This window comes from Drosophila rhopaloa, unplaced genomic scaffold (assembly GCF_018152115.1).
Source record: "Drosophila rhopaloa isolate 14029-0021.01 unplaced genomic scaffold, ASM1815211v1 contig_3, whole genome shotgun sequence".
Taxonomy (NCBI): domain Eukaryota; kingdom Metazoa; phylum Arthropoda; class Insecta; order Diptera; family Drosophilidae; genus Drosophila; species Drosophila rhopaloa.
In genome coordinates, this window is record NW_025335123.1 from 4,513,833 (window position 1) to 4,539,565 (window position 25,733).

The window sequence follows — 25,733 nt, forward strand, 5'->3', positions numbered from 1 at the left end:
TTTAGATTTAGATAATTAAATTTAATTCAATTTATAATCCAAGCAAGTCTCTTTAATTCTATTGTTAAGGGCATTTGTTATTATATGTGACTTTTAAATGTATGAAATTTAAACAGTTTAATGGGGACAACAAAAAAAAAAGATCATATAGGCTAGTCATAAAAATATTTTATTGAATGAGTAATGTTATGGTTCACCAAACTCAAATGTAAAACTTGAAGAATCTATAATATGCTAATGACAATGCCAGTAGCATGTTTCTAGAAAATAAGGTTCTTAGTGGCTTAAATCATAGGCGCCTCTTTAATACGAATTATACTGGCGGTAGCTATTACATGTGAAGTCCCGTCAGAAAATGCAAGGTAATTTAAGTTGCTTAATGGCGAAAATAGTTGAGAAAATATCATAAGTCAGTTTGCGATTTTAATATTTAATTGGAGGTGCAACGGGATGCAAGATCAAGGGATTTTCTGCTGCTTAAGGATCAGTAGCCATTTTCTAAAGCATTGCAAAATGTCGCCAAGAAGATAATAAAGCTCTTATCCTACTTGGGGCAATGGGCATACTGCTGCCATCCTGGATCTCCCCGTTTGCCTGCAGCTGCCTGGAACATCAAGCGTTTTTATATTTTGCTCAGTTTTGTTGGCTGTAACCCACTTTACAACTTCCTCGAGTACCGGCTTCCCTGCTTTCCCTTCCTTTCTGCCCTTCCTTCCCCTCGCATAATCCGAAACTAACGGCGCCTCAAAGTATGCAATGCATGTGCCCAACTCTGCTCGTGGGCAAATGCATGTGGGTGAGTGCTCATATGTGTGTGTGTAAGTTGCAGAAGGGCGAATTAAATTGCATTTTGTATTGATTTCAATTAAGTTCTGTTCACTTATCCGGCCGGGAAAAGTTTCCCCCTTTATCTGTGTGTGTGCCTTTACGGCGACTCGAGTGGCGTGTTACGTATACGCCTCGTTGCCCTTCAATTGGCTGGGGTCCCCTGATTGTTTTGTCTAATTGTTTCGCCTGGCAAAAGTGCATCGACGAGAGGAGGGAGGGGATTGGCTCATCTCCATCTGATTTGTGGTCGACTCCCCCACACACGCTTTGTAATCTATTAAAAATGTGATTTTAATGTTTTCTTAATATCCCCTACACACACATACACACACACACACACAAGTGATGAATGTGGGCGATATGGGATCGCATTTTAAGGAGGGCCACAAAAATGTAACTCGATATTTATGTCTGCCACCCCGCAATTTCTCAGAAACGAGCACGTGTACTTGCGTGGGTGTGCCTGTGCCTTTGCCTTGTAATCCTTTCGGCAGAAGGGAATTAATAATTTCCCCAAAGCCATTTATGCGCGCGCACATGTCACCAAACATTAAAATGTCAAATTTGGCTTGTAAATACCCTGCCATTTGAATTTTATTTACCCCATAGCTGCGCAGCCCGTTACTGCCATTTCCACAGAGGAATTTAATTAATGGATTCGCTTGCAAAGCGTCTAATCGTAATGAAAAGTAATGCGCCCACACACAAAATTAAAAGCCAATTAAGCGGTGACGAGTGCGGGGCCGCTCCGCCATAACTCACCCACCCATCCCCGCGAAATGCAGCCGCTCCTGGGCCGGGGCCATAAATGCCAATCATTGCAGTCCGGCCAAAGGACTCCAGCTCTCCCTCCTCCCCTTGATCCCGCTCCTTTCTTCGACTCGATGCGACCCGACGAAAAAACAGCAAAAAGGCAAACGCGCAAAAATAACAATTCAGCTTTTAATTTCATTGCTTTGAGCACTCTCCTGGGATTCGCATGATAAATGGCGCCGGCACAGCCAAGCCCGTGGAAAAAGGGAGGGGACCTGGCTCAGTCGGGCAGCCAAGTTCATTCACACGACTTGTGTAAATACTAACGGCGGCCAAGAGTCCAATATCTGCACTGAGAAAAGGTGGCCCCCAAATGTGCCACAGTTTTAGGGCCTTTTGAACTCAAAATGAACAAACAATTTTAAACAGTATAAGAAAGACCGATTTTATTAGCATACATTTTAATCGGTAATTTATGATTAAATATTTTTGTAATTTTGTAAATTAAAAGTTATGAAACTTACAAGCAAAAAGCCAAATATTAAAAGTTGTTTTATTTTATTTCTTCCTTTTTCAAAATAGTTATATCACTTTTTTATAACTTTAGACTTAACCACCCTTTTACAAATCACAATATTATGCTTTAAAGTTTTTACTCAACTTGGAAATGAATACCCAATGCTATTTTTGCCTCTGTCACATCAAAATAAAGTACAATTATTTGGCGTGCGGCGAGGAATGCCATTACCCCATGGTAATCCCTCAAAATATGTTTCGTCCAATTCCGCGAATGGCTAACCCTAACCCCTAATCGAAGTTTCAACTTGGTGGCCAACTTTTTCCACTCACAAAAAAGCGAAAAACATGAAGGAAAGCAAAGCATTCGACTAGGCACTGACCCGCTTGATATTGTTTTAATGAAATTCGAATCGACTCCCACACCTCGCCGAATTGGCAGCCATTTTGCATTTGCCTCAACATTTTAATCTAATTTCAATGTTCTCGGCCAAAAAGCGAGGGGCAGCGGAGTGGAAACGTTGAAAAGTTTCACCCCGGTGAAATCGCTGAATTCACGCAGGGCGGGGTCGATTCGCGTGAAAATTTTTGTGGTCAGTTGTTTGGGGAGTGGCCCTCCCCTCGCTTCCCCCCCGCCGATTTCTATTCGCCTGTCAAAGCGGTAAAGTTAACGCCAATTGCCAAACGCTCTCAATTAGCTTTGATTAAACGGAAGCAATCCTGGTCCCCCTTTCCCCATCCCTCCGCTCTTATCTTGTGCATGGGAAAAGGTATTAACATAACTCTGACAAGGGGTTCTCTGCACTCGGATCGTCCATAAATAAAGCTTAGTTTGAAGTGTCCGAAGTGGAAAAACCACAGGGAGAACGGTTTGTTTTAAGGGCCCGACCATGCAATACCCGCTAATCACTGCCAATAAAGGTTTGAGTGGGTCTTATTAAAAGACTTCTATTTGTGATAACTTTCTTGAATAAAATCCAATTTATGGATGTACCTTATAGGTCGTGTAAAACAGGTGGCGGAATTAAAACCTGTCTCAGTGCTTGACTTGTTTTAGAGAACGTAGTTATAATCTCCAGTTTATACCTGCTTTTTTAATTATTCGGACTTAAATTTAATTATTCAGACTAAGTTAAATACAATTTTTATTTAAAAATCAGGAAATATTTTATTCTGATTATACACTATAATATTTAACAAAATAAATAGAACGGAAGCTGATTTAATTAATATAATCTTTTTATGGCCAAAATCAGGAAAAAATCAACTCAAGTTTTTGGTTTTTGGATCAAAACCTTGGGAAATAATGGTCGCATGTTGCAATATTATACCTCGTTGAATTTATTATAAAATTTCCAATCGAGTGGCATTCACAGCCAAAAATTTTAATTTTTTGAAAAATATCATGGTGTTAACGGCTATGAAAATTGTCCAAAATCCGGGAAATCATTGAATTCGTTATAAAATGTCCAATCAAGTGGCATTTTCATCTTTTTTTTTTTAATACTTCCCTCACCAATATAATAATACCCTCTGACAGGGAACAGATACAAAATACCCTTGAAATTAAAGAATATATAAGAGTATAAGGGGCAGTCATTAGGTCTGGAAGTCCAATCAACTAGGAAACTTAGAACCGATCAAGGTATAAAACCGATGCAAATTGGAAATCCCTTTTGGATTTTTAGGGGCAGATGGTTTTCTTTCTGTGACCAGAAAATCGGCATGGTGCCCGGGTAATTGTCGGACTCTCGAGTCCCAAAGCATTCCAGTTTGTCGGTTTATTTGGATCTGATTTGACCAGAAATGTTTGCCTTTGACAGCTCTCCTTTGGCGCTTGACTGTGTTGACCTCACCTCTCGAGCGCCGTCGGGTGCCCTTTTCATTTGCATTTTGCAGTTTGCTTTTTTGCGCCTAATTAAGATGACCAACGATGCAGGAGGCCACGGACACACCCGGGTGCCAGCCAGGATCTGGCAGGACCTGCATCCTTTGAGCCAGCTGCACAGTGGCTTCCCAGCCTGGCCGGCTTATTATCTCATCTAATTTACGGGGCTTCCCCGCTCTCCCCACCCAACTAAATGAAATCAAGCCATGTAATGAGCAAAAAACTTTCTAAAATGTGCCAATGCTCCCCGAGCAAGATAGAGTCCATAATTTTCTGTTAACGAAAGCACCGAAATCCCCTGGCACTCCACCGTTTTCCCTTTATTACACTCCAAAAAGTGGACGAAAATGTTCGCCAATTCGAATAGTCACCATAAAGTAAAATTTTGTCTTTAAAACGCAGGATCGCCTTTAATTGTTAAAAATAATTGCTTTGTCGAGATGTATGGTCCAAGTCATCTTGTATGTTAATGCAAATTAAGAAAAGGAACAACAAGTATTGTCTGCTTTTACAATTAATTTAAATTAACAATTTAATCTTTATTTCCCAAATATAAATTTATAAAAAAAACATCCCTTTGTCATTTTTAGTCACTTAAAATAAATGCCTTATCGAAATGAATATATATATTGTTGCAACATAAAAATCAAAGTGCAGTAATTTTGATAAAATACAATAACAAAATTATACATAAGTTTATTTAAAATTCCTAAGATTTGCCACATATTTCTTCCACACTTTTTCGCCGACTGCATGTACTACATTTTAATAAAAACAATTTCGCGCATTGCGCTGCTATTTGTGAAGTGGGCAAAAATATTCCGGGAGCTGCGACAGAATTGCAAAAATTTTAATTGTTGCCTGCCGTTGTCGACGTCGCCGACACATCCTTTGCAAGCCGCCTGGAGCCTGCAGGATATCACGCTCCTGTGGGTCCTGGGCGATGTTAATGTGTCCATTGTGCTGGTTAACAAAACCAATTTGCCTTAGTGGATTTTTATGTTGCGCTTCGGTTTTGCAGTTCCGGGCAACACTTTTGTCTGCGGTTTTCCTGGCTTGTTTGTTTGTTTGTTCGTTTGTTTGTTTGTTTGTTTGTTTGCTTGTTCGTCCATTTGTCAGCTTGTTTGCCGACAGTGTTGTTTCGACTGGTTATGAACTTTTCGGCTGTTTGTGTAGGTCATGATTTGCTTTTAATTGCACTTCGCTGCGGGGCTCATTTGGCCGAGAGTTTGTTTTAGGTATACTTTGAGCCTGTGTTTTGCTGGAAGACTGCATGTCCAACTAAGCCAATTCTGGCCCTTATTAACTATGAATATTTGAAACGGGAAAGCCACAATTCTGACTTTTGCTACAGCAAACAGAAAGTTTTTGAAATTGTTAAGGCGCCAAAAAGTGTGCATTAATATAGTTTAATAAAAAGTTATTTTAGGTACCTCTATAAGTCCATAATTGCAAAATAACTTCAATGCTGAATATTTTTGGACATTCAAAGTTCGACTAAAGTTGCAAAGTAAATATCATAATTTAAGACTATTAAATTATTATGCTTACATTTAAAGTGCCAAACAAAACCCCAATTAAACTAATCCATTTTCGTTTTCAATTTCAGCTAGCATAAACTACATCTAGTTCCTGACAAACAGACTTGGCAGTGCGAATTCCCCAAATATAGGTACTCCAGCCAAGATGTCGACACACTGGCTAATTCTCCTGGGAACGTTGTGTCTGCTGGCAGGTGAGTTCAACTATTTCAATCCCCCCCCACACGTGTTTGGTGGACCATTGAGGTCCAGCCCAGATGGCATTCGAGGCATTCCTTGGGCATGACTAGGGACACCCGATCCAGGGGACTTGGGTTCGCGCTTTTGAGCCGCAGCCACCAGATGCCAAGACCATGAAGACCCCTTCTCCCCCTTCTCCCCCTCCGGAATATCTTTTGCATGCGCGGCACGTAAAAACAATTTCGTTGGCCCGGGCATCCGCGACTGCAGCTTCATCAGCAGCATGCCGTGCTGAAATTGTTTTAAATCATCTACTCCGCCATCTATTTTATAAACTGAAATTTAAAATAACAAGCCGTAAGCGTGCTTTGATTATTGGGGGCGTGGTGGGATTGGCGAATAATATTGGATGCGAAATAGAAATAGAATAAGAGCAGCATTTCAGCGCATCGCAAATTGCAAATTGAGCAGAAAAGCATTGGGTTGAGGGGCTTGGGGCATTCGGGGTTCGCGGATTTAGACGACTGCAGGTGAACGCCGAGTGTACGAGTATCCATAAGATACAAGCATAACACAATGCTCGTTAAAATATGAGTAGTGCGATTGCACTTGGATGTCGATGGATAGATAGATAGATAGATAGATAGATAGATAGATAGATAGATAGATAGATAGATAGATAGATAGATAGATAGATGGATGGATGGATATAGATGCGTCCTTCGCAAATACGATTTAAATGAGTTCTGTGCAGCGGGGTGAGAAAAGTGGTAGTAATACCTCTGAAGAAAAACAGGGGACTTTTGATTGCTTAATACATTTATTTATTTTCACTTTGTTTCCCCCAAAGGCAGCCATCCAGCCCACATTTAATAGCATTTTGAGGTCACCACCGCACCATCACCTCCGCTTTGATGAAATTAATGTTCAAGTCAACTGAAGGCAATCAATAAAATGTCAAGCGAGGAAAAATTGTTGGTCTGATTAAAGTCAGCTTAGCCGGTTTCCCTTCTATTCGTGGCGCAGTTCGTGCTCTCGTATCTTTCGTGTCGTTTTCTGGGCTCACCCCATTTCCATTTCCATTCCCAGCCGATTTCCCCGAAAAGATCAAAGGGCGGACTATTGTCAGGGAAATGCTGGGAGCCTAATGACAAGCGCTAAATGGAAAGTAATCAATAATTTTGTGACGAATCGGAAGGACATAACTTTCGGGCACGCTCCCTAATGCAGTCGACCACCAGGTTGCATGAGTAGAGTAAATTGAATGGCAATTAAGCTTCGGTGAGGTCTCCACGCCTAACGATTAAACGAACTGGGTCATCGCTTTGGTGACCCCGTTGATTACGGAAGTGGGTCCGGCTTACGTGTGTCCCGTAAAATAAGCGTTATTATATTCAACAGGTCGATAGGGTCACCAGTTATTGTCTAATGAAATAATAATGAAATGCGCCACGGCTTCACCCACTTAAATTTATTTTTTATGCGCCCTCCCTTTTAATTTTTTTCCCTTCGATGGTCACAGAAAATAATCTTCTTATTATACATTTTGGTTACATTGCGTTCTATTGATTTTTTCACCTTTCAAGTTTGAAGTAATTAGCATTTATAATTTCATTCACATAGTTACTATTCGTTACAATATTTGTTTTCAACTATTGGGCTTGAGATAATTGGAATTTGTTCAAAATAAATAAATAAATCGTTCGTCTGGAATAAACAAAATTATGTTTATATTGAAATCCTTTTTAACTCCGAATTAACAATGTTATTAAAAACCGATTTCAAAATGTCATTATCAATATTTGGAACAATTTAATTCTTTATTTCTTTCATTTTGTATTTTTATACAAATAATTATCTAGGTATACCTTAAATGTGGTTTTTATATAGAGATAAATATGACCTTAAGTTCTTTAATCAAAAATAAACGCAGTTAGCTTTTAACTTTTTGGTGAAAACATTTGACTTCTTCTAACTTTTCATATATTTTTAAAACAACCTGCTGACCATTAAGGTCAGTTTTAAGCCACTCAAAAGAGTGATCTTCATAAATTGCCAGTGATTGCAAGTGATTGCCAAGTGTCGTTAGTTCCCGAATGACTGCAAGAAGTCGCAGAAGTACGAGAAGTCCGAGAAGTTCCGTGCCCCGCCAGTCGGGCTGCTCATAACCCTTGTCGGAATCTGGAAGAGACTCGAGTGACATAAATCAGGGCATGCCATCTACTTCGCAGCCCTATCAGCATTACAATCTCATCGCTCCGCACTGGCCAACCTCGAGTTAAATAGTTTCGAGAGCGGCCATTATGTGGGGCCAATGCTGGGTCGGGATGTATGGAGGGAAATATGAAAAATGCCATCAAAACGCCGCGAAATGAACTCCCGAGGACACTTGACTCCGACTTGACTGACTGCCTGACTAACTGACTGACTGACTAACTGACTGACTGACTGACTGACTGACTGACTGACTGACTGACTGACTGACTCACTGACTGACTGAATGAATGACTGACTGACTGAATGACTTACCGACCCGCCGAATGACTGACTTAGCTGAACTGAAAAGACGCTGGGCCATTTATAACCGGGTTGCGGGCTGGGGTTAGATGGCGGGGTCTGTGGGCCATGTTCCTCTGATGCGATAAGAATAATTGGAATGTCAGTTTAGATGCGCGCACGTAAAATGCGAACGCAAAGCGACACATACACATCCATTGCCGCCACTGGAACGCGGAGTGGGGCGTGGGGCGTGGCAAGCTGCACATGTTGCAGGCCCAGAAGCAACACTTGAAAAAAATAATGGGTCCATCAACTTTGCCCTTTCCATGCTAAGCTTTTAATTTAATTTTATTGGATCCAAATATATATCTCCCTCGACGACTTCACAGTTTCAAATGCTTTATAATATTTTTAAGTTTTATCTTCTCTTAAAAAAGTTTTTTTTTTATCGAAATGCCAGCTGAAATTAAATTAGATTTTTATGTAAACAGTAATCTGCATATGCAATATATGAAATTATCTATACAAAACTTAGTTTAAATTTTAATTTCGTAAGGCTTTTGATTGAACTGAACATATGAAATACAATCCTTCCATTAAAAAAAAAAACTAAACTTTTCTAAAGTAAGTCTCTAAATATCTGTAAGCCTTCTTATTAAGATGTTAGTTTAGATTTTGTGATTGTTTTTTTTTTCGAGTGCGACTGTAGTAAATATGGCACAATAGTTGCATCGCTGATGTTGCTGTTGCTGCTGTTGCTGTTGCTGCTGTTGCTGTTGCTGCTGTTGCTGCTGCTGTTGCTGCTGCTGCTGTTGCTGTCGTCGTCGTCGCCGGCGCACTTGGCTGAACAATGACATAAGTCTAATGACAAGCAGAACGACGATGACGACGATGGCCGAATAGCGGATGGGAAACGGCGACCGCAAAGCCACCGCCAGGAGCAGGAGGATCAGGAGGAGGAGCAGCAGGAGCAGGAGGTCCTGGGGGTGTTGCCAACCAGAGCTTCAGCTGCTGTGATGACACTGACAACAATGACAACGCTGACATGACATGCCGGGCGGGACGATGGGTGGAGGGGTGAAGGGGTGGCAGGGTCGCAGGGACAAGAACTCGAAAAAAAAACGAAAGAATTTCGAACATTGCAGAACTCCAAGTTTGCCATAAAGAAGCTGTAATACCCTAAAGTATCTGAAAAGGGAAGCTTGTAGCTTGTAGTGCATCGGGCACTAAATTCAACCATCAAATACTAAAGAAGTTTTTCATCTTTTGTGAGCTTAAGTAGTTGCATGCTGGCTGAAGTGCATTTTATTTCTCAGATTGCAACATATACGAGTTGGAGTTTCGTCATAATACAATGCAGAAGTGATTTTAAAAAGATCTTTAAGCGCTAAAACAAAATGAACTCAATACTTTAGATTTATCAATAAAGTATGTCCCTATAAATGCATTTCTTTTAAACCTAAAACAAGACCAGAGTTAAATTTTTGGAGCATTCTTTTCATTTGATTGAATTGTGGTTTCATTTATGATTTAATCTTATTGCTGGCAATAATTTTTGTAAAGTTTTGGACTGCAGCCTGTCAGACTTTTATACTCCTTGTAATAAATTGTATTAAAAACATACATATTCTTTATTAAATCGGCTTTCATCTTCTAAAATAATATTTATATGTTATTGCTTATCAAAAATAGGTTGTTGTACAGCAATTTGAAATATTTTCGAATTCATCATCTCTATCTGCATATAGTTCTATGCAGTTCATCAACACTTCCAGATATCCATCCCACCAAAGAGTCGGGAAAGAATCAAATTTTAACACAATGAAGGGAAGCGGTGGGGTGGGGGTGTGGGGGCGTGGCCTGAGTGGGTGGACAGCGGGTGGGCAGCCTAAGCATAAATTTAGCTACATGCTGCGGTCAGCAATATGCGTCCATGATAAACGAGCTGGGATAGGGCTTTTCGTCCTGCAAGAGGGGTTTTTCGGGGCTGTCAGGATGCAAAAGGGAGTGCAGTGGGGAACTCAGCCAGCCAGCCAGCCAGCCGTGCCCATTTATCGTCCAAATTGAAATTGAAAATCAGGCAGGCGCAACGCGCATCGGATGGCAGGAGTCTCAGAGTCGGGACTTCGGGAATTCGGGATTCGAGAATGGGAAATCGAGAAGCGTGAATCCTGCTGCTGCGTTCAATGTCCACTTGTGTCCTGAAAAACGGTGTCATGATTAGTTTGTTGCGCATGCGTTGTGGGCGTGGCCATTCGCCAGGGATCGCAGACCGGAACTTGCAACAGGGTCCTGTTGCTGACAGGTCCTCGAGGCGGCCATAAAATGAGTTGCCGCAGGGATGCAACTCGTGCCGTTGCTGTTGCCACTGAGCTAGATGTTGCTGCTGCTGCGGCTGTAGTTGCCACTGCAACTGTTTTCAATGTTGCAACTGAGATATACACATGTGCGTACGGGGTATATCTGCCGCTGTTTCGCCCACTTCTGCCCCTTCCACATCCCGAGTTTCTGCTGATGTTGCTCCTGTGTCCGCTGTGCCATTGTTGCCGGCGCCACCACTGCAATTATAGTTCTTCCATTGCTGCTGCTGTTGGTGCGGTTTCCACCGATATTGCTGCCGCTGTGGCCATACATCATTCTGCTTCTGCTGTGACTTTTCAAAAACATTGAAAACAAGTCAAAGAATCGTTTGTTTCTGTCGGCAGAAGTCATGAAAAGTGTGAGTTATGTAACGAGAAAGAAATGAAAAATGGAGGCAGAAAAAGACGAGAATGGTTGGAGAAATGCGAGAGGTGCTAGTCAATACTCTTAAAATAACAAACGAAAAAATAAGGAAGTATTTTTCAGCCTTTAACCCCACACGCTAAAACACATAAATCCAGAAAAACATTGTATCATTTTTTGTATCTTGCCTTGTTATTTGTTACTCGTGAAAGTAAAATGGTATATTAACACAATTTCCTTTTTTATTATATTCTTGTTGTATCCTGAAATTACAGGTACATTGTATACTTACTGTATTTGTTACTTGTCAAACCATTTGCATAAAAGGTAACATTAATGGAAAACTAATGAGTATGTTTATGAACACAAACAATTGATTTAAATTAACAGACATGTTTTAAATGTTTTTACACAAAATTGTTGTACCAAATACTACAATTAAATCAATTATTATTTAAAGTCGAAATATATATTCGAGATGTGGTTAAATGATACCCCTGTCAAATCATAAATTCTTGACACACAAATTATAATATTGAATGTTCAGAAGGTCAACATGGCTCGAAATACAACTTAGAATTTGCTGTTGATGGCCAATTTCGGTAATATTTTTCCTCTGTGCCGTCACAAAAAAAATGACCCGGAAATTATGAAAAGGAGCCAATTGAAAATGTAAAATTGCTGAACTTGGCACAAAACTCATTTGACATTCAAATGGCAGTCAGGCGGAAAGGGGAAGGGAACGTATTGAAATGTGGAAAGGATGTTGAGGGGGTGGTATTTGGGTGGTGTTAGGGTGGCCTTTGGGGGTGGCATTCTCACTCGATTTTGGCCAAGACCCACGGAAAAAGTGAATAGCGCATAGCGCCTCGCTTTTTGGCTAGTTTTTTTATTTGGTCCGCCAGCCACTTTGCTATTTTTTCCTTTTGATAAATGTCACGGCTTGATGGGCTGCCAGGGCCATTAGGCGACAGCCTCTCATCCCCGTTGGAAAAACCCAAACCCCCCACCACTCCCCGGCCCGGGTCAACAATATATTACACGCTTATATGCAAATGAGTTCAATTTCTGACCAACCGAAAAAGCATTATGGACTGGACTTGACTGCGAAGCGGTGGCGGTGGCTGAAGAAAATTGCCAAGTTAGTGAATTATAAAACGGCTGAAGGCAGCTGCAGAACCGGAAATGCCGGGCGAAATTGAAAATCTATGCAAAGGGAAAAAGGGGGAAGCAAATTGCTGGACTTGAGTGCCAGTGTGGGTGTGTGTTCGTGCGGTGTGGTTATCAAACGGGGAAAGCTTAAATTTGCATAAGAAACCCTAAAATAAGCTCCCCAAAAGCATGCTAGACTGACCAACTTCATTTTACCCAGTATTAAATACTTAAGATGTTTCCTGATAGTTCTGCCATGTTAAATTCGATTCGTTTAAGATTTGCTTAATACACTACTTTAATACAAAAAAAAATCCTGAGAGTCTTTCTAAATCTTTTAACCCTTTCTAATATATATTTTGAAGAACTTAATCCCCATATATTAAATGTTTATGTTATTTATTAAAACAATTTAGTAAGCTTATTAGTTATAAGAATTTCAAAAGACTTTTTAAAATTAGGCTCAAAATTTAAGTGTTCAATTCTCTCTTTCTCACCAGGTATTAAATTGACCAACTTATTGCCTTATTTTAGAGCACCTTCGGGCTGATTTCCTCTAATCTGATTCATCTGTGCATTTTTCGTATAGAACTATTTCAATCAAAGACAAACTTTCAATTTGCAAGCCAAAGCGCCTGCTTCCTCTTCCATTTGAATGCTAATCTTTGGGGCCACGCCCACCGCCCACTCCGTTCGTATATCAAGAAAAAGCTGATGCTCAGCATTAAAAAGTTTCCGTTCAAGTTTTTTGCAGTCACTTTTCCCATAGATATATTTCATCTCCTGCTACTTTGAGCGCTCGTTTTTGTGCATTTTATCAGCATATCATGCGATTAACTTTTACATAAATGCCTATCAGCTGGCCCGACTTCTTGTACTTGCTCCTTTTCCATTTTGTGACGAGGCCTTGACTCATGTGTGCTTCAGGTACACTCAGAAAAACTGCCTCTGAAATAAGGAACATAAAGTAAGCAATAAATACTAAAGACTTCTTGAATTTGCAAACCATAGATAAGATCTTGTTTTTAATAAAGCTTGAAAAATAAAAGGTTTTTGATTTTTGCGCACTGTTAAAAAACTTATAGTTTTTATAAATTAGATCGAAAATATATATTATGGGCTTCTGACAATTAAAAAAAATAATATAGTTATTGGCTTTAATATAGCACATCTTGCTAAATTAAATATTTGGTTGATTCTTTAAAGGAAAAAACTTACAAAGAAAAATGAGTTAAGCAGGGAAAATTAATCTTTACAGTTTAAATAAACATTATTCGTGGCCTTAAATTCGCGAAACTGCAATTGGTAAAACATTTGGTTCCCTGTCATAACAAATATACTGGCAGGAAAAGCCAACCAACTCACAACGCGGATACGAAAGAGCGAAAAAAGCAGCGGATCTATCTCGATGGGCAGACATTTAAGGCGGCGCGACATAAACGTCAAGGGTCTGACGTCGATAAGAAAGAGATGTCGAGGGGGAAGAGAGGGAGGGAGGAGGGGGACCACCGGGAAGAGGAAGCAGCTGGAAAGGACGAAAAGGAGCCAGCGGCAGATGCTTAGCCCCGTTGACAATTTTATTTGCATACTTCTTGGCGCACAGAGCGACGGGACTTATGACGCATGACGGAATGATTGCGCCCGCTTCGAGTGCCTCTCCACTTTCCCCGACTTTCCACGACTTTCGCGTCACAAAACCCCTCTCCCCCCCAGCTACCACTTTCCCTGCCTTTGTTTGTTTGCTTTCGGGGAAATTTCACTCCAGTGTTATTTTTTTTGGCTGGCAATCGCTCTCGTTTCGCTGCCAACTCAATTAAAGTGTCCCCACGGTCGCAGTTTTCGGCAGTTGGCACACACACACACATACGCATATGCCGCTCCAAGTGGCCGGAAACGCCCGCCAGGGTTGCCACAGTCACGAACGCACTGCACTTGATGCGTTGACTTGGCTTAGCCGCTGACTTTTCCGGCAAATTCGCACCGAAATTTCCCAACCGACCCGATCCCACTCCGTTGTGGTAATCCCGACAGCCGGTGCAGCCGCACGTAGCCACTCCCCGTATGCTAATAAATTATTTTATTTGGCTTAAAAACCATAAAATTGGCATGCCACGGGAACAACACATGGACACAGACTCGACCCCTGATCCCTGACCCCTGACCCCTGCGTCGAACTCAAAGTCCCACTCCCACAGTCGTTTTGCGAGCAGCGCTTAAGTGCACACTTAGCCCGGCCCACACTGCGTATGATAAATGTTAAAAGCACTGGCCAAGCCGGCCAACTCGCCGTTCACTGGACCACCGAGCCAGCCTTTTTCGGCTCTCGCATTTCGGCCGCATCCTTTTTCGGAGGATGGTGCGGGGACAAGGGGGGATGGTATTTTCCATGCCCCAGATTTCCCAGTTCGCCTGTTTGGCGAAAGTCGGAGCAACAGGTACGGAACACGGAGTGCGGCATAAAAATGAATGAGAAAAGGGGAAAAGCGCTCAAATCGCGCGGCGGTAACATAAAAATGCCCGTTAAATTGAGTTTTGCAAAAAATCGGCAAAGGTGTATGCATATGCAATCGGCCTAGAATTGCAAAAGGGTTGAGATCTGGTTGGCTGGCTGGCAGACAATCGATTGAGGGCCTACAATGTGTTTGGGCATTAAGGCCATAGTTGATGCTTCAATCCCACATTTTTATGGCCTCACCAAGCATTCAAGAAAAAAATTGCATAAATTTATTATACCATTTATAGTATTCAACCATATATTTGCACCGGTTTTTTGCAACATTGCAACATTTTTTATTCGCAAACCAGAAAACGAATATCCCGCGGGCTTCACAAATAAAGAAATTACAAATAATAATTTGATAAATAAATCTGATAGAGGTACTATAAGTAATCGTCGAGTTTCGCGCTTTTTCATTTGCAGATGGGAAAAAGTTTTTAGGGCCAAGCGAAAAATGTTTTTCAATATTTCCGCCAGTAGTTTGACTGGCGAATAATTGCTGATCTTTGCTGAAGTTGAGCTTTTTATGGGTTTGCATTTTAACATTACCATCACATGGGAATAAGCCTGATTATTATTTTAAAAAATGTATTTTATGATTGGTCATCCCAATTAAAACTTTTCAAATATATTGAGGTATCTCAAAAACCATTTTGTCTATTTTGTAAGTATTAAAATGTTCTGCGAAAGATAAAATTTCATGTTAAAAATTAATTCTTAATTTCCTGTTATTATAATTCAAAATACATGAGGCTACTTGTTAACTGGGCTTCACAACATGTGAGCATGTCAAATTTGTATCGATTGTGTTATTGGAAACATAAATATATGCTTAAATATTTTTTGGGCGGTTGGGTAGCGAAAAATCTCCATGGGAATGTTAGAAAAATCCATGTGCCTAAGGAAGTGGCGCCTTAATCAAGTTGCTCAACTGTCAGCGGACATAAAGGCGGTTCGAGGGACGCCGTGCCATCGCTTTTGTTATCCTGGCAATTGACAACTTAACGATGCCTTGGCTGCTCCTCGAATGGCATGCTCAAAACATTATCACGCACAGCGGGACAAGTCGTTGGATCCCAGTATGTTTTCGAGGTGGGGGCGTGTGTAAAAAAAGCATAAAAATGCAGAAGACAAAGGACAGGGGACATGTGATTCCCTCCGCCTCCCTGTCAGCCGGAATATGTGTGTTTAATAAAAAAATTATGAACTTCAATTACGCAGGAGGAGCGAGAGTTTGAGGCGCCGCAGCGAGTGCATAAAACGCTGAACAAATAACAGCAGTCAGGATAACAGGGCCATGTGCGTAAGTGTTTGTGTTTGCATAACATAATTCTTTCTGGCAAAGTTGTAAACCGAAAACGAGGACGTGTCATGATGGGAGGGTGGTGGAGGGGGAGGGGGTTTGCCCGTGGCCAGGGTGCTTTCACTTTTTCACCTAAGTAAGCCAAAGTGCTCGCGACACATAGATATGGTGCAGATATTTCAGGGTACTTGTACTTGTATTTCTTAAGGGTACTTGTATTTCTTAAGTTATTTGTAATTCCAAAAAATAAATCCTTGTTTGCAATAAAGGGAAATAAAAGAAAATTATAATACAAGATTCCGATATATGTGCCTAGCTAACATTGAGAATATTTATTAATTTTTAAAGGTATTTATTATTTATTATTGTTATTTCTTTGAATTTAAGGGAGATACAAAATAAATCATATAAAATAAATGATTGACTATGTCAAATATTAAAGGCTATTTACTATTAAAAAATGTATTTAATTTGTAATTTATTAAATGCAAATAACAACTACTACAAAACTCCGTATCAAACTAGATAAAACCTTATATTTTTAATCTGGGTAAGTTAAGAGTACTGAATATGTACTGAGAGGTAACCTACATCACTGGTGTTGGGTGTTGGGTGTATGCTGTTTGAGGGTGTGAGTGTGTGGGTGTGAGAAGGATGCGTGCATGTGAATGGCGGCCATAAATCAGCTGACGACAGCCAAGGGCTTCCAGGATCACAGGCGTGAGTGTGGGCGTGTCGCCCCAGAGGACTGACGGTTCGCCTTTAATTGGCTTGCAGCCACCAAAGACCTTGGGCAGCCTACCCCTGCAAATTCGCCACCCACCCGAAACCCCCTCCCACCCACTTGCTCATCAGCATAATCGTCGGTGTAATCGTCGCGCAAAAGCGCTCTCGTATCTGCGACACCTAGCTACAAGCTGGAAAAACCCCCCACCCACCACAAAAATAGAAAAGTGCCACTGGCTCAGAGATCATGGATGCCAAAAATGGCACTTAACACTTAGCAAATGTCGCTGCCATTTTGGGCAACCGTTTTCCACCGTTTCGTGTCCTTTCATCTGGGTTTTTTCTCTGTCTGTCACACACTTACATATGAGATTCTTAGTTTTACATTTAATTATCTGATTTTAGCAAACAAAAGTTGAGACTAGCCTACGCAAATATGTCTTATGGTTGCGATTCGTCCTAAACTAATCAAATGCTCAGAATTAAGTCCACCCTTGAACGCAGTGTTTCAAAAGATATCCAAAAAGATTAATTTCCAATGAAACACAAATGGATTTTTTTTTAAGTTTCATTTAAAGCTTAATAATAAAGTTTAGGTGATGTAAATCTTAAGTCTTAAGTGATATGAATACTCATAACTTAATAATGGTAAATACTTAAGCTTTCTCCTAATAAAATACTTTCGAATTCGTCTTATATTACCTAAAGTATCACAGCAAAAATTTTACTTGTATAATTTGGTTAGCTCCAATAAACAGATTTTCTCTAATCTTTGCTAAGAAATAGTTATTTATTTAAAAAATGTTTAATTTACCTTGTTATATTTCATCAGGAGTATAACATTTTGTTTATCTTTAAGGAAACAGAAATACTTTTAAATTTAAAAAAGTTTAAGAAGCTTCTTGATGATTTCCTTAAGATTTTCAAATGATGGGCCTTTAAAATTATCGGTAAATTGTATATCTTTGTTAAAAGCCAAGTGCATAACAGTCGTTAATTATTATTTTTCTAGAGACTTAAAAATATTGCTTTATACTCATACAAAGCGATTTTTCGTATGGCACTTGGCCGTTTATTTTCTCTATTTTTGCATTTCGTCTGTCGGAGATGTTTGCAAAATGCTCCCGACTTCAGCTAATCTGCTGACAGCCAGTGCGCAGTCATGTCTGTTGCAGGTTGCAGGTTGCAGGTTGCACATTGCGAGTTGCACATTGCAGATTGCACATTGCACAGTGCGTGTTGCCGGTGTCTGGTTTCAGGTTGCAGGTGGCATTTGGGAAATGGTCAGGTGGCAGGATGTGCGCTAGTTATTTGTTTGTGGAAAGAAAGCTGGCAAAGTGTTGCGGGGCGAAACTTATCTGGCCAGCGGCACTCGGGCCCCAATTTGCTTCCCCGGGCAGTTATCGGAGAATATTCGGAGAATACTCGCACCGAGGAGTACGGCGTGTAACATAAACTGCTTACAGAACAACAAACAAGCTACTGGGCATATAATATGGGCGTTTATCATTTAATTAATTGCCTTTCGGAGCCATTTTCATTAAGTAATTTTCGCCTTTCGCTGCTGTTTGCTCTGGCCCCTTTTACTTTTCCGCTTTTTTGTTTCCTTTTTCCCATTCCTTGTTGCACTTCCCTTCGGGGGAAAAGCGGTGGGAAAATTCACGGAAGGAGGAGCAACAGCTGTGTACTTGCCAGCTTGTATATGTGCTTTCGAGCTACACAGTAAAAAAACACTAGTCGTTAGTGATATGTATCTTGCAGTAGCATTAAATAAAAGACTGTGTTATGTTGGATTAATTTAAACTTATGGCATTTGAAGAATGATTTAAGTAGTTTGCTGAATATGTCTTTATAAAATATCAATTACAAGATATCTTTTAGAATATATAAATAACAATATATTATAACATCGCAAAATTATAAGTTGGTATCCAACTTTTTGAACATAATGATTCGAAAAATATAAATATAGTAAATTAATTCAAATAATATCCAGCATGATATTTGATATTTACTTTAGAAATTCTAAATATTGTTTCACTGCCATTGAAACACAAATAAAGTAATCTTTAATTTAATTTTGATAATAAGATCCAGCGTTTTTGGTGAAATGAATATGGCAATAAGAAAGTGATAGCTTTTTTGCGCGTGTCCATATATAAACATACATGTTCGTTTGTGTTTTTGCTTATATAAATGCTATATATATATATATATACATATGTTGGTCCTGGCGATTCTGCTTATGTGTGTGTGTATGTGTGTGTGAGTGGGGGAGTGCGAGTGTGTAGATGGAGCCGGCTTTCGATCGGCTCCAAATTGCCACTCGTTGTAAAGTGGCAATTAACGCCACATGACGCTGTCAACAAATGGCCCTGGCTAGGCATTACACACCCATACCCACACCCACACCCACACCTACTCCCAAACACACACTCCATACTCACACACACACACTGACATGTGGGGCACTTACAACACTTGTTAAGTGCATTTTTCAATGCCCCCGGGGTTTTTTGGAGCAGAGGCGAGCTCAAAGGCTTTTGGTCGGGGGCCTCGATTGTACTAATTTTTAAATTATTACTTGAGACACGACAGCAACACGAATGCATTTCCAGGAAAAATGTCTGAGCCACAAGAGGTGTGCCCCGCAAAAGCATTGAAGAGGAATAGAATCCGATAACAAAGCCATTTTCCGCCCATTCAACGGCCACGCCCACCTGCCATTGCGAGTCATTTGAGGGCTGGGATTCGGAAAAGTGGGGGCTCTTCGTACTTTTCGACATAAGCCTGTCATGGTTGTCATGTCCATCAGCAGGTAGTTATTACCATTATTGTGGTACTCGGCTTAGTTAATTATAGACTAGTCAGCCCTGAAGCCCACATATCAATACAGAGTTGACTTTTTTCTATCACACAATATTTTATTACACAAATATTTTCCCTCAAATCTTATTATTATTTAATAAGTACTTTTCAAAATCATCTGTCCAAAGTTGATATTTGCAAAAATATACAAAATTTTGTTGTGTTCTTTTACCTTCCAAAGATTTTATTTGTGATTTATTTTCTAACAATTTGGTTTGATTATATCGCCAAAAATCATCGTATCTTTTCAAAAAAATATTTGTAATTTAATATTCTGTTTTATTTTTCGAATATATATTATGTCTGCAGCCTTTTATAAATTAAATGCAGATTAATAGAGTTTTTTTTGTGAGTTGAGTTAATTTGTTCCCCTCCATTTGGTATACTTTAAGCCCGACTTAATGCTCCTCTTTTTCGTTTTTTTCAGGCTGCACGGACTGCGCCTCCAAGCGCTTCTTCACCGACTTCCTGCAGGACCTGCCGACGCCCGGAACCGGAGGACCGACCTTCGACACGACCATAGGCACCAACATCACAGGACTCGTCGGCAAGACGGTGAAGCTGACCTGCCGCGTCAAGAATTTGGGCAATCGCACGGTGAGTACGCACTATAAACTATAAACGCCGGGATGCGGAGTGGAAGCGGTGCATAATAATTTTAAAGTACTTGACCAAAAAGGAATGAGAGAGTGAAAAGTAAAAGTTTCGCAGCGCAAAACTTGTCAAAAGGCGTTACGCTTGACAGGGCGGCGAGTGCAGCTGCAGTTCTGCCACGCCCCTGTACGCCCCTGTACGCCCAACCGCCCCAAAAGAGGGCGTGCCACTGTGCTGACGGCAGCTGTCGCCTGTCGTTTTTGGTTTGGATTTTAGCCCGGCCCCGAGGGCTGAGTGAAAAGTTGTAAGCTGCCCCCGCCGTTTGTCCGTCCGTTTGTCCGCTTTTCATTATGAAAATGCAGCTGCGATGCAGTTGCAGTTCGAGTTCGCCGCTGTTGCTGTTGCAGCTGTTTAACAATTAGCAAATTAAACTTTCAACTTTCAACTCGCTCGGGCAGCCGGCGAGCGAAATCAGAAAACAATGCCAAAACAAAGCCGAGCCGAATGTTTCACTCGGCGTTCTGTTCAGTGCTGTGCTGTTCTGTGCTATGCTGTTCTGTACAACGCTGCGTATGAGTGACGTCTCCCCCGCCTTTTAGCAAGTTTCCTCAAGTGTCGCGCGGCCATAAAACTTTCAAAATTTTTACGCTTTGCTGGCTTATTAGGTGAGTGGCGTCCTGCAAGTCCTAGTTCGAGTCCTGTAAGCACCCCCCTCCACTAACCGCCCCCACCGCCCCCCTTTCAGAGTCTAAAAGCCCCCGCCTTTGTTGTTGTTGCCCCAAAAAAGTTTTCGTCGCTCGCTTCCCGTTTTAATTTCAGTTTGACAAAGTGAATGAATGACTTGAAGCTCGAGTTCCGCTCACAGTTCTTTCAGTCCCCGGAGTTGTTTTTTTGTGGGGAGGGCGGGGAAAACTGGAAAACTAAGTCTGAATATGGTGGTAGGAGGGTGGGGGGGAGGTTTGTCGGCTATGGACGCGTCCAGCTAATTACGAGTCCCAAGCAAACAAGCGCCAATTACAGTACAGTACCGTCCCGGTATCAATTATTCACCCGCTCTTTCTGCCGTTGTCACTTTCCGGGCAAAACTATCGGATTACACCGGCGATGGGGCTTCCAAAGGGAAATTATAGTCCGGAATTAGTTCATATCAAAAGTCATTCTGGCTGCTGTCAGAGCTTGTTTCTGATTTCTGGTGCACCACGGTGGAAGCAAACTTTTCGGGTATTGTTTTCACTCGAGACTCCACCTGAAAGGCTTCCAGATAAATAATTTCACTTAGACTTAGTTTTTCGCTTTAATTTGTGGAATTTTTAATTGACTGAGATGGTTTCTTAAAGGACTTCTTTAGTATATTATTTGGTTTTAGTTAACTAATACATACACCAAAGGGCCTACAAATATTATCTCGCTTTTAAGAATCTATTTCAAGGAAATGAATTAAAATGTAATAACAAAAATGCATATGTTGGGTAATGTCTTAAGATGGTATATTATTAATCAAAGCTAAATTGATGATTTATACATACAATTTATTTGGGGAACATTGATGTCTGGCAGTGAATTGAACCCATTGCTCATGCATTCGATTTAATTATCCTTTAGCTTTCTTTGCTTTATTTACTGCTACAAGGACCTGCTGCCTGACTGGCAGAATTCCAGATTTCAGTGGAGACCTATTGTTTTCTGACCCGAATTATTCATACATGTAATACACAGCTTAACCGTATATCCCATCGTGATATAGGCATTTACTTTCGATATACTAAGTGCGAAGTGCGTTGGTCATCGAAGCTGATGAGCTGGCTAAATACTGTGTAATTAATCACAGGCCGAGCAGCTTGCCATTTATTACTCGCCACTCACCCGAGCTCCCATTCCTCAGACATCAGTTGATTTCCTCCCAGACGCCTAATTACTCAGAAGATGTTGGTCCATGAATTATGCCAGCACAGGACAGACGCAGAGTGAACGAGTTCGCTTTTCAGGGACTCTCGTGCAGATTGCACATGTTTCTCAGTGCCAACGATTTTCCATGCGATTTAACAATTTTTAAGCGAGTTTTTATGCAAAATATTAAGTGACGCCATAAAGTATAGAGCGCACTTTCCGCTCCCAATTCCATTTCGAATTGGGCGTTCAAGTATCGCTATAAGATAATTTATTAGGATATTTGAAGCGGACTTAAAGTCAGCGCATTTGCAAATTTATTGTATCAATGATTGTGAAAGTACTTCTTAAATTACATATAAGAGTACACCACAAGAGTTATTAATTTCCCATTACATAGTTTGCCACAATATGTTTAATGTTCGGAATTAGAAATGCTGAAATACAAAGGTATTTTTTTTCACACATAGTTTTAGCCTTAAAATTATAAGCAAAATATTAAAAATAAATTTCGATAAAATCCCTTAAGCTCACTTTAATGTTAGCTAATTAATAATGATAAATAGTTTTATCTCGGTTTATGGAGTCACCTGACATACTGAAAGCCAAGTAATTGATTAAAATTGCCCTAATTTCCAACTTATCCTTTGTACTAGGCCAATTCCTACGAGATTCAGAATGCGAGATGCCAGGGCAATCAGGCGACATTAAAATTTCCCTTTGCAATTCATTAGCAAACGCGATTTGGCGGCAACGGAGTGCCTATTAACAAAGCCTCCACTTAACTTTGCGTGGGTGGTTTTTGGCGGATGGTTTTTGGTGGGTGGTTCTTGGTGGGTGGTTTCTGGTGGGTGGTGTGGGGCTTTATGTGGGCGGTGGGGCTGATTGAAGGAGCATGTCGTTGGCGGTGGACTAATCTCGAAGACCGCAAGTCAAGGCTCCTTTCCACACCGCAGAATGCCAAAGGCTGCAGGATGGAAAGTGGAAAGTGGGTGCTCCTATCGGCCAAAGGGGCTCTCATTGCATGTAGTTCATTAGTTTGTAATTGTGTGGGAGGGTGGGAAATGCTCATCGATTTGCATCAATTGGGTTGTCAATGCCCTGAGCAATGACCACAGCCACAGAAGGAACAACGACAACGACGACGACAACGACAACGACATCGTGACCATGACGACTGGTACAGTGGCTGTAGACCACAGGATTTTGAATAGCTTCCAAAAATATTGATTTTGTCCTCAGCCGGTTTTTCAAGTGGCATACCTTGTTTGATTAAGAAAATCACTTGACATAAATGTTGCAACCCACTTAGCCTGAGTTGCCCAAGGAGATTTTATGCCACAGAAAGCATCCTTATTTTAGTACAATAAACAATTAGTCTTGCTCTTATCCCAAAGAAATTAAATTGGTTAGTTCAAAGAAGAAAGGTAGATTTTATATAAAGTAAAAGAAGTTATACTATTTTTTTAATGACACATTTTTTATCCAAGCTAGAACATATTATGTACTAAGTAAGACAAGCCAGTTTTTTTCAGTTAAAAAATACAATTTATTTTTATTTTTCTATAGGTCGAAGTACAATGCTTTTTTCAATTTCATTATGGCTTTTCTTGGGTCAAAGGAAACTCCAATCCGGTTGAAAAGAACCACTGTACAAAGGGGTGTTTTTGGGTGGAGGAGAGTCGTTCAAGGGGCACAAGTCGATCCCCCTTTATGCTGGCCAACTGCAATTGAAATTGTTGCGGTTGATTTTACAAGTAAATTGTCACTGCCAGCTGCAACCGAACCCCCCCCTCCACTTCACTCCACTCGAAACCCCCTGAATTTAGCCTTTTGCCCCGCAACAATTGAAAATGCAATTTAGCGTGTGAGGTTTCGCTGGGCCCGAACTCGTCCTTTTCCGCTGGGTCCTTGCATCCTCATCCCTTTATACCCCATATCCAATCTTTGGCCTTTTGTTTTGCCACTGGACACCGCAGTGGGTCCATCACCTGTACCCTCCCCTTTTCCCCGGCTGCCATTTCAGGTGGGTGCCACTGCGATTTCAATGCGTTTTCGTTCCGCTTTCATTTGTGGCGTTAAAAAAAATATGCTGGAAACACAGGAACAAATTTGCTCCTTTTGTTTTTCAATATGTGTAATACTTTGTTACATTTCTCATCAAAAAAAGAAGTTCTGGGTATGGGATTGGTGTACATTTCAGATATTTTGTTATTACTTTTGTTTCTGCCATATTCTTAAAACAAATTTAAGAAACATAAGTTAATTTCCTAGTGTTTCCTAAATGTACCTTGGCAATTTGAAATTGTAAATTTTAAAAGCGTTCTAAATAATTTGCCGAAATAAACGAATAATTCCCATTTTAACCTGAAGCCATTAAATTATATATATATATATTTTCTTTGTTTATTGAGTGAACATTTTTTTCAGTGCTCCCCTGGAAGTCGGTGAACAACTTTTCTTGTTTTTTGGACTCTTTCGCTTTGTCGAAAGTCAAAGCCTTCCTCCACGCACAGAAATAAATTTAAAAATTGCGTTTCCACTTTTTGTTCTTCCTTTTGCCACGCCCACTCACTTTTTGCATGCTCTGACTGTCTGTTTGTTTGCTCAATGGCACTGAGACTAAAAGCAACTCCAGGGGCCGCAGAATCGGAAAGGGAAGTAAGGAGGAACTTTCGGAGGAGCTTTCGCTCGAAAAAAAGTTAAGGAACGTCAACCGAATGAGCCCACTCCCGATTTCCCCGAAAAATCTGTGCCAAAAAGGGAATTCGTAGTGCATTCGTTAAATTAGTTTTAATACTCAGCCAGGGCAACGTCGTTCGGACTCATTAAAAAATCACTTTTTGTAGGACGGCAAGTGCTTGACGTTAGTTTTGGGGGCGGATCCTTAAGGGGAAACGCTTTGAACACATCGACTGCCACGCCCCCATGGCCACGCCCATAAAGACGTCGCCATGCGCCCCCTCAATCAGAAATCAAAATAAATATAAGCGAAAAAATCACATTTTTTCTTTAGTTGTAAACGTGTGCTGTCATCGCTTTCCAAAGAATAAGAAGGTGGGTGAAGTTGAATGAAAGTGGGGGGCGGGACAGGAGGCGGATGTGGGCGTGGCACCCTGCTGGCTAAAAGCAAATCAATCAAAGAAATGTTTAATATTTTTCGCTATGCGCTTCACGGGGCGCGTTGACATAAAATCCATCCGAACGAAGGCGAAACTGAAACTGAAAGTCAAAAAGATGAGCGAATGTCATGGCAGCCGGAAAAACGCAGGTGGCAACAACAATTGTCTGGCCCGTGCCGGCTGTCAATTTTCCAGCGATTACCTAGCTGGCAGGGGAAGTACAGCAAAAATATCTATATCGTGGTACAAAGGAAAACCAGCTAATGATCTGAAGTCCGCTTACCCTATCCCAATCTTCAAAATATGGTTCTACACGGGAAAATATCTGAGGGATGCAAATCGATGATTTACGATTTTGACAAATAAACAAGAAGAAGTTAAAGAATTCGACATAAGGTACTTTTAATTTGATCTGCGAACATAAACCATTAGTCACCATGATTTGGATGGTATTTGTGTATCTACCTTTTTTCTTCTTTGAAGTTCAGTCAGCTAGAATCCGAAATATTTCAGGAATTTCAATTGACAATACAGAAAAATTACCCATTAAAAATGAAGTGGATACCCCAATGACTCCTTCCGTGTTTTTGAGTCCTCCAGATTAAACTAGTATATTTTCCCATGTAGTACAAATCAGTAAAGATCTTTGGATATG

General features: G+C 40.6%; 1 protein-coding gene across 2 annotated transcripts in view; it reads left to right on the plus strand.

Annotated features, from left to right (window-relative positions):
* LOC108037430 (zwei Ig domain protein zig-8) overlaps positions 1-25,733 on the plus strand; it is a 150,778-nt gene that overhangs the window by 90,279 nt on the left and 34,766 nt on the right. For both annotated transcript variants that reach the window (XM_044461225.1, XM_044461226.1), the window contains 2 exons: positions 5,595-5,720; positions 19,903-20,072. In XM_044461225.1, coding sequence (XP_044317160.1) covers positions 5,672-5,720; positions 19,903-20,072 — 219 coding nt within the window. In that variant the 5' untranslated portion in view covers positions 5,595-5,671. The remainder of the gene's footprint in view (positions 1-5,594; positions 5,721-19,902; positions 20,073-25,733) is intronic.